The following is a 13520-nucleotide window of genomic DNA, read 5'->3' as shown; positions in this document are numbered from 1 at the left end:
GATCATGGCTGATCATCCACCTCAGAACCCTGTACCAGCCTTCCCTCCATACCCCCTGATCCCTTTAGCCACAAGAGCCATATCTGACTCCCTCTTAAATATAGCCAATGAACTGGCCTCAACTGTTTCCTGTGGCAGAGAATTCCACAGATTCACCACTCTCTGTGTGAGGAAGTTTTTCCTAATCTCGGTCCTAAAAGGCTTCCCCTTTATCCTCAAACTGTGACCCCTCGTTCTGGACTTCCCCAACATTGGGAACAATCTTCCTGCATCTAGCCTGTCCAATCCCTTTAGGATTTTATACGTTTCAATCAGATCCCCCCTCAATCTTCTAAATTCCAACGAGTATAAGCGTAGTTCATCCAGTCTTTCATCATATGAAAGTCCTGCCATCCCAGGAATCAATCTGGTGAACCTTCTTTGTACTCCCTCAAAAGCAAGGATGTCTTTCCTCAGATTACGGGACCAAAACTGCACACAATACTCCAGGTGTGGTCTCACCAAGGCCTTGTACAACTGCAGTAGTACCTCCCTGCTCCTGTACTCGAATCCTCTTGCTATAAATGCCAGCATACCATTCACCTTTTTCACCGCCTGCTGTACCTGCATGCCCACTTTCAATGACTGGTGTATAATGACACCCAGGTCTCGTTGCACCTCCCCTTTTCCTAATCGACCACCATTCAGATAATAATCTGTTTTTCTGTTTTTACCACCAAAGTGGATAACTTCACATTTATCCACATTAAATTGCATCTGCCATGAATTTGTCCACTCACCTAACCTATCCAAGTCACCCTTCATCCTCTTAGCATCCACCTCACAGCTAACACTTCCGCCCAGCTTCATGTCATCCGCAAACTTGGAGGTGGATCATGTGGGTACTTTTGCCTTTGGGCGATAATGGGAGATTGGTCAGCTATATCTTATACGCTGCATCCACATCACTGGAGAGCTGTATGATACAGATGTGAGAGGGGAGGGGAGGCGGCAGTGGAGGGAGGAGTGGGAGACAGGACTCAGAGGGGGGAGTGGGAGGGGTGTTGGGGGGAGTGAAAGGGGGGATTGGGAGGTGTGTGTTGGAGGGCATGCATGGGGGATTGGGAGCGGGGGAGTGCAAGAGCAGAGTGGCAGGGGAGTGGGGGGGAGTATTGGGAGAGGGGAGTGGGGATGAGTGGGAAGAGGAAGCAACAGAGGAAGTGACAGGGAGAGTGGGAGGGGGCGATGGTGGGGACATGGGAGGAGAGACTGGTAATGGTCATTTAATATCTCTTTCCATTAGGTGTTAACTTAGTGGACCCTTGCAACTTGAGTGTATGTTCAACAAAGATTGCTAAGATGAGATATGTTGAGTTTTTTTTTAAACGTATCTCATCTTCAGACCAAAGTGCATTAATGGAAGAGTTTATAGAAAGTCCATGCCAGGCAAAATCCTCCCCACCATTAAGTACACTTAACTGCCACAAGAAAACAGCATCCAACATCCACACCCATGCTCTCAGCTCATTGGACAAAGGGGTCCAAGCAGACTGGGATCCCACACCATCAGGTTCAGGAACAGTAATTACCCCTCAACCATCAGCATGGATACCTTCACTCACCTCCACCCTCAACTCATTCTACAACCGTATGGACTCTTTTTCAAGAACTCTGCAACTTGGCACAATCCGTCTTCTTTTGCGCATTGGTTGTTTGTCAGTCTTTGTTATTTATAGTCTTTCACAAATTCTATTGTATTTGCAAGAAAACAAATTTCAAGGTCATATCATATATGTACCTTGATAATAAATTTACTTTGAACTTTAACCTTTGATGTAATAGAGATGGGAAAGTGGTGCTAAGTGTCATTGATGCAGTTCAAAGTACATTTATTATCAAAGTAGGTATACGACATCCAATCCTGAGAATCGTCTCCTTACAGGCAGCCACAGAACAACGAAACATAAAAGAACCCATTAAAAAAGTGAAGACTGCCAGACACCCAATGGGCAGAAACAAAATTAAATCGTGCCAACAATAAAAGTAAGCAAATAACTTTCAGAACTGAAGTTGACAGAAGTGAGTGCACTGACACGGAGCCAGTCGTCACTGCAGCTAGTCCAGGAGCCTGTTCGTTGCAGGCCACAGCCTCAGTTCAGCGCACTACTCAGTAAACCTTGCCGAGCAGCGAGCTGAATACCAGCCCGTTCGTCACCTCCTGACCTTTTCAATCTGGCCCGGCACTTAAATCGTCCAAATCTCAGGTCGTTCCTTGTTCTCGGGACCCGGGCTCTGCCGGTTCGATGCACTCTCGGCTCTGTGCCTGAGACCACATATCACTGTATGTTTCGATGTACTGTACATGTGACAAGTAAGGCTAATCTTTAATCTTTTCATAACCTACACACACACACACACACACACACACTTTATGGTTCAGAGAGACCATACAGATTTTGGTTCACAATGTTGTCGCTTGCTTCTACTGTTTGCATGATTTGTGCTTTTTCCCTTTCTCCGCGCATCGGGTGTTGGCCTTTAGTTTTAATTGGGTTCTTTTGGATTTCTTCCTTTGCAACTGCTAACAAGCAAGGAGATCTCAGGGTTGCATAATTTACACATTCTTTGATAATAAATGTACTTTGAAAGTTTGAAACACACACACGCATGAACAGAGCCCCACTCCATTTCGAGGTGGTCTTTAAACTTACTCAGATGGTAAACGCCAGCTTTTTGGGAAGATGTTGTAATCTTCTGGGTGTTGCCTTAGCATGCGATTTAAGTTCATGACCAGCAAATCCTTCATACAGATTCCGTTCATCCCAAGAAAGTAATTCATTTTCTGTGTGAGGAAAAGAATTATCAATCCATGCAGACGGTATACCAGTATGACGTGGCATACGTTCAGTGACCATTTTACTAGGTGCTCCTGCTCCTTAATATAAAATATCTCATCAGCCAACCATGTGGCAGAAACTCAATGCATAAAAACATGCAGACATGGTCAAGAAGTTCAGTCATTGTTCAGACCAAACATCAGAATAGAGGGGGAAGAATTTGTGATCTTAGTGACTTTGACCGTGGAATGATTGCTGGTGACAGACGGGGCAGTTTGAGTATGTCAGAAACTGCTGACCTCCTGTGATTTTCATGCACATACCAAGAATCAGTGAAAAGCTTGTCTTGCCTACTGTTCACACAGATCAGTACAATGAGACAGAACAGGGTAAAATAATCAAAGTACAGAATAAAGTGTAAAAGCTGCCCAGAAAATGCAGCACAGGTAAATGACAAAATGCAAGATCATAATGAGGTAGAGTACTCTGCAAAAGTCTTAGGAGCACATCTAAATATCAAGGGTGCACAGTACTGTACTGATTTTATGTATTGCACTGTACTGCTGCCACAAAGAAAGTCTAATTTCATGACATGTGTGAGTGATGATAAACCTGATTCTGATATGGGTGTCTATTGCGGACTGAGTGGGAAGTGGGGCAGGGAGAGGGGAATGAATCATGGTTGGGAAAAGGGAAAGGGAGGGGGAGGCACCAGAGAGACATTCTGTAATGATTAATAAATCAGTTTTTGGAATCAAGTGACCTTGCCTGCTGTCTCAGGGCTGGGTGTGTCTGCAACCCCCACCCCTGGCACTCATTCTCTGCCACCTGTCCCACACCCCTCCTGGGGTGCTCCACCCTCGCCATTCCCAAAATCCTTTGTTCCCGCCAGAGTTACAAACTCACTCTCTGTTCCACGATGACAAATACAGTACTGTGTGCACATCATAACCATTATGTCGTATGACGTGGGCAATCACGGTCTCCTGACCGTGATTGTTCTCAGCAAATGTTATCTACAGAAGTGGTCTGCCATCGCCTTCTTCTGGGTATTGTCTTTACACGATGGTAGGGATGGATTCTCAATATTCCTGGATTTCAGTGCTTTAAAAGGGATAGCGAGGGGGGAAAGGGGAAGAGGGGTGGCATTACTGGTCAGGGAGACTATTGCAGCTACAGAAAGGGTGTGTAATGTAGCAGGATCCTCTTTTGAGTCAGTATGGGTGGAAGTCAGGAACAGGAAGGGAGTAGTTACTCCATTGGGACCCTGGTATCAGCAGAAATACCGAGGAGCAGATTGGGAGGCAGATTTTGGAAAGGTGCAAAAATAACAGGGTTGTTGTCATGGGTGACTTTAACTTCCCTAATATTGATTGGCACCTGATTAGTTTCAATGGTTTAGATGGGGCAGAGTTTGTTAAGTATGTCCAGCATGGATTCCTGTCACAATATGTTGACAGGCCGACTGGGGGAATGCCATACTAGATCTAGTATGAAGGAACGAACCAGGTCAGGTCACAGATCTCTCAGTGGTCGAGCATCTGGAGGACAGTGACCACTGCTCCCTGGCCTTTGACATTATTATGGAAAAGGATAGAATCAGAGAGGACAGGAAAAATTTTAATTGGGGAAGGGCAAATTATGAGGCTATAAGGCTAGAACTTGCGGGTGTGAATTGGGATGATGATTTTGCAGGGAAATGTATTAGGGACATGTGGTCGATGTTTAGAGATCTCTTGCTGGATGTTAGGGATAAATTTGTCCCGGTGAGGAAGATAAAGAATGATCAGCTGAAGGAACCATGGGTGACAAGTGAGGTGGAAAATCTAGTCAGGTGGAAGAAGGCGGCATACATGGTCTAGGAAGCAAGGAGCAGATGGGTCTATTGAGGAATATAGAGTAGCAAGAAAGGAGCTTAAGAAGGGGCTGAGGAGAGCAAGATGTGCCTGGAGGTTGTGGAAGTGAGCAAGGTCCTCAATGAATACTTCTCTTCGGTATTCACCAATGAGAGGGAACTTGATGAAGGTGGGGACAATATGAGTTGCCTCACAGGTAGATAGGGTAGTTAAGAAAGCTTATGGGGTGTTAGCTTTCATAAGTCGAGGGACAGAGTTTAAGAGTTGCGAGGTAATGTTGCAGCTCTATAAAACTCTGGTCAGGCCATACTTGGAGTACTGTGTCCAGTTCTGGTCGCCTCACTTTAGGAAGGATGTGGAATCATTAGAAAGGGTACAGAGGAGATTTAACAGGATGGGGCCCGGTTTAGAGAGTATGGATTATGATCAGAGATTAAGGGAAATAGGGCTTTACTCTTTGGAGAGAAGGAGGATGACAGGAGACATGATAGAGGTATACAAGATACTAAGATGAATAGATAGAGTGGACAGCCAGCGTCTCTTCCCCAGGGCACCACTGCTCAGTACAAGAGGACATGGTTTTAAGGTAAGGGGTGGGAAGTTCAAGGGGGATATTAGAGAAAGGTTTTTTATTCAGAGAGTGGTTGGTGCGTGGAATGCACTGCTTGAGTCAGTAGTGGAGGCAGATGCACTGGTGGAATTTAAGAGACTGCTAGACAGGTATATGGAGGAATTTAAGGTGGTGGGGTTATATGGGAGGAAGGGTTTAAGGGTTGGCACAACATTGTGGGCCGAAGGGCCTGTACTGTGCTGTACTATTCTATGTTCTATGGTTAATCCCCACCACCCCGCCCACCAAACCATTGTCAATACTCTTCAGAGATTGTCTGCCTGGCATCAGTGGTTATGTCACCAGGACTTCTGATCTGCACTGGCTGCTCATACGACCATTTACCAGCTGCCCCCATGGCTTCACGTGACCTGATCAGTGGGGCGGGGGGGGTCTAACCAGGTGCTACACCTTGTCCAAGGCTGACATGCAGGCTAGCGGAGGGAAGGAATGCCTTGTAACTACAGCATCAACATCATGAAATTTAAAAGCTGAGTGGAGTTTCACAATGGTGCAGTTTCTGGGGGTGGGGGCAGAATGGGAGCTTCTCATTGGCTCTTCCGTGGGTCAATTACCTGGTACCGCTTTAGTGACATGGCTTTATCCCGTGACACGAAATTGTCCGACCAGTACAATGTCCATTGCTCCTCTTCGCCGACCTCTTTCAACCCAAAGAGTGCGGCTGCACGGTGAACTGCGAAAGAAACAATGCCAGTTCAGTCTGTGATTGTAGACTGGAGACCAATAGATTGCCGCCGTCGCAGGAGGAAGGAAGGAAGGTGGGGGACTGGAGAATGGAGAAACACCGGAGCAACAAATGCAGGAATGGGGAGGGTCTTCATAAACACGAGAGGCTCTGCAGAAGCTGGAAACCCAGAACAACACATGCAAACTGTCGGAGGAACACAGCAGGTCAGGCAGCATCTAAGGTATTGAATACACAGTCGATGTTTCAAGCCGAGAACCCTTTTCAGTCCTCATGTAGGGTGCAGGTGAATCCGAGAGATTCTTACTCTCCAGACACTATTTTTCAGATTTCCTGCAAACTGCAAACTCACATTTCAAGAACATTTTACAACTCAAGTTCCCTGCTTTTCTTTAATACACAACTTGCATTCTTTTGCACATTGGTTGTTTGGCAATCTGTGTTTACGTGGAGTTTTTATTGTAAATTCCATTGTAGAAAGCACGGCAGTGCCTCTATTTCCTTGAGAGCCTGTGGAGATTCAGCGTGACCTCTAAAACTTTGACAAGCTTCTATAGATGTGTGGTGGAGAGTATATTGACAGGCTGCACCACAGCCTGGTAGGGAAACACCAATGCCCTTGAACGGAAAATCCTACAAGAAGTAGTGGATGCTGCCCAGTCCATCACAGGTAAAGCACATCTACATGAAACATTGTCACAGGAAATTAGCATCCATCATCCGACTCCCTCCCTCATTGCTGCCAACAGGAAGGAGGTACAGAAGCCTCAGGACCCACATCACTAGGTTCAGGAACAGTTATTACCCCTCAACCATCAGGAAGGAGGTATAGGAGCCTCAGGACTCACACCACCAGGTTCAAGAACAGTTATTACCCCTCAACCATCAGGAAGGAGGTATAGGAGCCTCAGGACTCACACCACCAGGTTCAGGAACAGTTATTACCCCTCAACCATCAGGAAGGTGGTACAGGCTCTTGAACCAAAGGGGTTAACTTCACTCAACTTCACTTGCTCCATCACTGAAATGTTCCCACAACTTGTGGACTCACTTTCAAAGACTCTTCATCTCATGTTCTCGATATTTATTGCTTATTTATTGTTTATTGTTTCTTTCTTTTTGGATTTACACAGCTTGTTGCCTTTTGCACTCTGGCTGACCCCCAAGTTGTCGCGGTCTTTCATTGATTCTGTTAAGGTTTTTATTCCATAGATTTATTGAAAATAAATCTATGGAATAAAAACTTTAACAGAATCAATAAATCAATAAATCTCAGGGTTGTAGATGGAAACGCATACCTACTTTGATAATAAATTTTACTTTGACTTCGTGGACACCATGATTGATTAACTAATCACCTACTTAATGTGAACATTTTGAATAGAGTCAGGCAGATTGACAGAATCACATAATTACAATGGTAGCACGTCCCAACTAGCACAACCCTTTCTGTTACAGGGTTGACGCATGGCACCCTGAATATACAACTAAACAGAGATTTAAGTGATGAAACAGATCTGTCCTGAACTGGGCCTTAAGAAGCAGGGATATATCTTTCACAAAGTGCCGATACCGATCTGATGCCTTCCCCCTATGTAGTTTCAGCTGGGCAGAGTCAGAATGTCCCACACACAATGGTCGGTTTCACAAATCACAAAGTATTAGTGAGTCCTAATGAAGGGTCTCCGCCTGAAACTTACTTTACCTTCTGCAATGAAGGTCCTCCGTCTCTGACGATCTTCAGGACTCCCTTCATCACGTCGGTGGCTTCTCTCCGTTTTCACTACTGTCAGCCACGCAAGCCCCGGGTGGAGACTCAGGAGTATCGTCAGCACTCAGACGTAGAAGGAATCTTCACTACTGTTTCCGTAACAATTCTGAGCTGAACCCCCGAATCCGGAGGACTGCTGGACTACTCTTAGTTTGACCTCTACCCTTTGACCTGTTCGGCGTGGGCGATCCTACCAAAAGCCAAAGCACAAAGCCCTGACCCCAGCCAGCAGAGCTCTCTGGGTCACTGAGGCATGCAAGCCTTCAAACCACAACAAGGCTGTGGACCTCTTGGAGGTCAGCCCGTAATGTTGGCTCTTTATCCAGCTCTCTAATCTCCTGAGTTGCTCCATTTTGCTTGTGTTACTCTGGATTTCCAGCATTTGTCAGTTGGAAATTAAGCTGCTTCATCATTATGTGCCGTGTCATATGACGTCACCATTATGCACCGTGTCGTGTGATGTGGGCAATCACAGTCTTTCCATGACCATGATTGTTCTTGGCAAAATTTTCTACAGAAGTGGTTTGTCACTGCCGCCTTCTGGGCAGTGTCTTTACAAGATGTGTGACCCTCCAGCCTTTATCAATATTCTTCAGAGATTGTCTGACTGGCATCAGTGGTGGCATAACCTGGACTTGTGATCTGCACCGGCTGCTCATACAACCATCCACCACCTGCTCCCTTAGCTTCACATAGCCCAGATTGGGGGGCTAGGCAGGTGGCAGGTACTACACCTTGCCCAAGGGTGACCTGCAGGCTGGCGGAGGGAAAGAGCGCTTCACACCTCCTTTGGTAGAGACGTGTCTCCACCCCGCCAACCAAGGAGGGCACTGGATCTGTTTTTAACATAATCCTGTCGATCATATACTCCATACACAGTGCTGGATTCCAAGTGAACCGTGGGGCAGCCCGGTAGCGTAGCGGTCCACACAACGCTTTACTGTACTGGCGACCCGGGTTCAATTCCCACCGCTGCTGAATAGACTCCTGAAGCTCTTCTATCCCTGAGTTTGAATTATTGTTTTTGGAGCAAATTAACTCTCCTCACAATTAAAAACCAGAAACACACCAGAGATTAAACACAAGAGGTTCAACAGATAATATAAATTCAGAGCAGCCACACACAATATATTCCATCTTGGCTCCCCCACTACGAGTTCTCTTCTATTCACCCATCTATCACCTTCCCTGAACACCTCAATCCTCCCCTCTCCTCAGACACGACCAACCCCCTCCCCCACTCCAATCCCAGCTCTCATCCGTGCCAGGTCTTCACAATTCCTTCCAACCTCCCTCTCTGAGGCAGACCGTTCTGTCCTCGGTAAGGGCCTCACTTTTATCCCCCCGCACGCACACCTCAGTGAGTTCCGTGCCCACCATGATGCCGAGCTCTTCCTCCACCATCTCCGTCTCCGAGCCTATTTCTTAGGCAAGGACGCCCCACCCCACACCAGTGACCCCTTCTCCCATCTTTAACCCTCCTCCTCTTCCTGGACACCCCACCCTGGTCTTCTGCCTGCTCTGGACCTTTTCATTGCCAACTGCCGATGGGACATCAACCGTCTCGACTTCAACATTCCTCTCCATTTCCAACCTCACTCCTTCTCAACACTCCGCTCTGCACTGCCTCCGCACTAATCCTAATCTCACCATCAAACCTGCAGATTAGGGAGGTGCTGTAGTAGTCTGGCGAACTGACCTCTACCTGGCTGAGCCCCAGCGCCAGCTCTCAGACACCTCCTCTTACTTACCCCTGGAACAGGACCCCACTGAGGAGCACCAGGCCATTGTCCTCCACACCATCACCAACCATATTGACTCTGGGGATCTCCAACCCACCACCACCAACCTCATTATTCCCTCAACCTGCACCTCCCATTTCTACCTCCTACCCAAGATCCACAAACCTACTTGTCCAGGTAAACCCATCACTTGCTCTTGATCTTTTCAATGACTTCAAGTTCCCTAGCCCTGGTCGTCTCATTTTCACTACCGATGTCCAGTCCCAACACACCTCCAGTCCAGTCCCTACACACCTCCAGCCCCCATCAGCCTTAAAGCTCTCTGCTTCTTTCTGGACACCAGACCCAACCTGTTCCCCTCCACCACCACTCTCCTCTCTCTGGCGGAACTGTTCCTCACCCTCAACAAATTCTCCTCTGGCTCATCCCACTTCCTTCAAACTAAAAGGTGAAGCCACGAGCACTCGCGGGGGTCCCAGCTATGCCTGCTTTTTCATCGGCTACGTGGAACAGTCTATGTTCCAAGCCTACACTGGTATCATGCCCCAACTCTTCCTACACTACATCAATAACTGCATTAGTGCTGCTTCCTGCACCAGTGCTGAACTCGTCCACTTCATCAACTTTGCCTACAACTTCCACGCTGCCATCAAATTTACCTGGTCCATTTCCAACACTTCCCTTCTCTTTCTTGATCTCTCTGACTCTATCTCTGCAGTAAGTTTATCTACTGATATCTTTTATAAACCGACTCATTTTCACAGCTACCTGAAATATACCTCTTCCCAGTCTGTCACTTGTAAAAATGACATCCCCTTCTCTCAGTTCCTCTGGCTCTGCCGTATCAGCTCTCAGAATGAGACTTTTCATTCCAGAACGAAGGAGATGTCCTCCTTCTTCAACGAAAGGAGCTTCCCTTCCTCCAACATCAAAGCTGCCCTCACCTCTCTTCCATTTCACGAATGTCTGCTCTCACCCCATCCTCATGCCGCCCCTGCAGGGAGAGATTTCCTCTTGTCCTCACCTACCACCCCACTAGCCTCCGCGTCCAGCACATAATTCTCTGCAACTTCCGCCATCTCCAACGGGATCCCACCACCAAGCACATCTTTCCCTTCTCCCCACTTTCCGCTTTCAGCAGGGATCGAATCCTCCACGACTCTGTTGTCCATTTGTCCCTCCCCACTGATCTCCTTCCTAGCCCTTACCCTTGCAAGCGGAACAAGTGCCACACTTGCCCCCACACTCTCCATCACTACCATTCAGGGCCCAAACAGTCCTTCCAGGTGAGGCAACACTTCACCTGTGAGTCTGTTGGGGTCGACTACCTGTTGCTCCGGGTGTGGCCTCCTGTATATCGGTGAGACCCAATGTGGACTGGGAGACCGCTTCGCCGAGCAATAAACACTCTGTCTGCCTGAAAAAGTGGAATCTCCTGGTGGCTACCAATTTCAATTCTATTTCCCATTTCCATTCAGAAATGTCAGTCACAGCCTCCTCTACTGCCACGATGAGGCCACACTCAGGTTGGAGGAGCAACACCTTATATTCCGTCTGGGTAGCCTCCAACCTGATAGAATGAACATTGATTTCTCGAACTTCTGCGAATTTCCCACCCCCCACCACCCTTCCCCTTCACCGTTGCCCATCCCCATTTCTCTCTCTCACCTCATCTCCTTACCTCCCTCAGGTACTCCTCTCACTTCCCTTTCTTCCATGGCCTTCTGTCCTCACCTATCAGATTCCCCCTTCTCCAGCCCTTTATCTCTTTCACCAATTGACCTCCCAGCTCTTTACTTCACCCCCACCCCTTCTATCACCTATCACCTGCCACCTTGTACTTCTTCTTCTTCTCCCCTCACCTCTGACTTCTCATCCCATTTCCAGTCCTGATGAAGGCCCTCGGCCCGAAACGCCGACTGTTTTAGTTGTTCCTCTCCGCGGCTCATGGTGTATTGGGCAGTAACCTTGCCGTTTCTTTCACATCTGTCTGTTTTTTTACCAGGCCGAGTCGCCAGCTTGACGCTCAACCCAGCACGGATGGAAGGCGTGCAAGGAGCCGGCCGGACTCGAACCGCCACTCGGCTCGAAGTCCGGTGCGGATGCCACCACACCACCGGCCGGCAGAGATGCTGCCTGACGTGCTGAGTTCCTCTCGCATTTAGTGAATGCCGCAGAGATTATTATGGCCAGACTTTGTACTCCTCACGCTGAAATGGCTCCCTTCCCCGGCACTGTGGCAACGTTTTCAGATGTTTACAGTAAAATCTGTCCTTTATTTATAGAATAACTTTGTTTACTCCTCCGTCAATGCAACAGCTTCCCCAGTCTCTCTCCCTGCAGCTGAAGCCCTTGAACAAATCTCCTGCGCACCAACTCTGGGGTCTTGGCATTCATCTCCAAGCGCAGGCTCAGGAGAGGAGGCAAGAACGCTGGCGAATGAGGATGATGCAACCTTCCAACCCATCTTCTGGAGCAAATTCTGTGAAATTCTTGCCCCTGTTTCCTTCTCCAGCCGGGGAAGATCTGCCCCAGTTTGTCCTCCTTCCCCCCACCTCCCCCATCTTCTTATCCTGGCCTCTTCTCCCTTCCTTTCCAGTCCTGACAAAGGGTTTCGGCCGGAAGTGGCAACTCTTTCTTTCCCAACATAGATGCTCCTATCGTTCCCCCGATGAATCACCCAATTGAGCATGGGGACAGGTTTGTCTGTTCAGACTAAACAGTTGTGAGCCACGGAATACACACTAAGCTCCCTATTCACATGAACACAAAATCTCCCGTTATAACGGGTGCTGCGGTCCCCCACTAACTTTAACACAAGAGATCCTGCTGACGCTGGAAATCCAGAGCAGCGCACACAAACTCCTGGAGGAGCTCAGCAGGTCAGGCAGCATCTGTGGAGAGGATTGAACAGTCGACGTTTTGGGCCGAGGCCCCTTCATCAGGTCTGGAAAGGAAAGCGGGGGGTAAGAAGGTGTGGAGGGGAAAGAGTACAAGCTGGAAGGTGATAGGTGAAGCCAGGTCTGTGTGTGTGTTGGGCGGGCGGGGGGGGAACGGAGGATGATATAAAGAGCTGGGAGGTGATAGATGGGAAAGGTAAAGGGCTGAAGAAGAAGGAAACTGATAGGAGAGGAGAGAGAGCCATGGGAGAAAAAGAAGGAAGAGGGAAACCAGGGGAAGGTGATAGGCAGGTGAGGTGGAGAAAAGATGCCAGAGTGAAGAATTGACGAAGAGGTAAGGGGGAGGGGAAAAATTACTGGAAGTTAGAGAAAACTAACTTCAGAGGCGTGGGGGAGATCTGATAGAGATGTGTAAGATTATGAGAGGCATGGAGAGTATAGACAGACAGTATCTTTTTCCCAGGGTTGAAACATCTAATACCAAAGGGCATGCACTTAAAGTAAGAGTGGGTAGCTTCAAAGGGGATGTGAGGGCAAGTTTATTTTTCCCCACACAGAAGGTGGTGGGTCCCTGGAATGCACTGCCTCGGGTGGCGGTAGAGGCAGAAACGTTAGGGATTTTTTTGGAGATGTTTAGATAGGCCCCTGAGTGTGAGGTAAATAGAGGGATATGGACATTGGGTCGGCAGAGGAGACTGGCTTAATTGACCATTTCATTAGATCAGCACAACGCTGAGGGCCAAAAGGGCTTTAACAGTCTAAACGAAGCCTACGAACTAAGCCTAAAAGCAACACTTACTCCCCAAATTCAGCCTAATAACTAGGCCTAAAAATACGAATTGGGTGCATAAAGTTAGAGCACTGAGAATAGGAATACTCCCTGTTAACTTAATCCAGACTGGGTCACCTGCGCACCCTGATATGAAAGAGATCACCAGAAACTGCACAAAGTAGGGATGGCCTATCTCTTCTTTGAACTCACGTACTGCTCTATATCCTAAGTTCCAGGTCGATGCTGGAGGCTTCCCAGATGGGATACAAGATGCTTGCTTGTCCTCTATCCTGAAGGTGGCCTCGCCGAGGCTGTAGATTATCAACACCAGGCAATTATCTCCGCAG

At 47.9% G+C, this 13520-nt stretch overlaps 1 protein-coding gene across 1 annotated transcript in view; it reads right to left on the bottom strand.

The window, feature by feature from the left end:
• The window catches only part of LOC134352789 (tubulin polyglutamylase ttll6-like), a 70460-nt gene that overhangs the window by 56454 nt on the left and 486 nt on the right, over nt 1–13520 (bottom strand). The window contains exons 2-3 of the mRNA XM_063060256.1: nt 5858–5976; nt 2691–2821 (exon numbers count right to left, since the gene is read on the bottom strand). Coding sequence (XP_062916326.1) covers nt 2691–2821; nt 5858–5878 — 152 coding nt within the window. The 5' untranslated portion in view covers nt 5879–5976. The remainder of the gene's footprint in view (nt 1–2690; nt 2822–5857; nt 5977–13520) is intronic.

The sequence above is a fragment of the Mobula hypostoma genome, chromosome 10, assembly GCF_963921235.1.
Source record: "Mobula hypostoma chromosome 10, sMobHyp1.1, whole genome shotgun sequence".
NCBI lineage: Eukaryota > Metazoa > Chordata > Chondrichthyes > Myliobatiformes > Myliobatidae > Mobula > Mobula hypostoma.
Note: the sequence above shows the minus strand (reverse complement) of the source record. Positions and strands in the feature narration are given on the sequence as shown.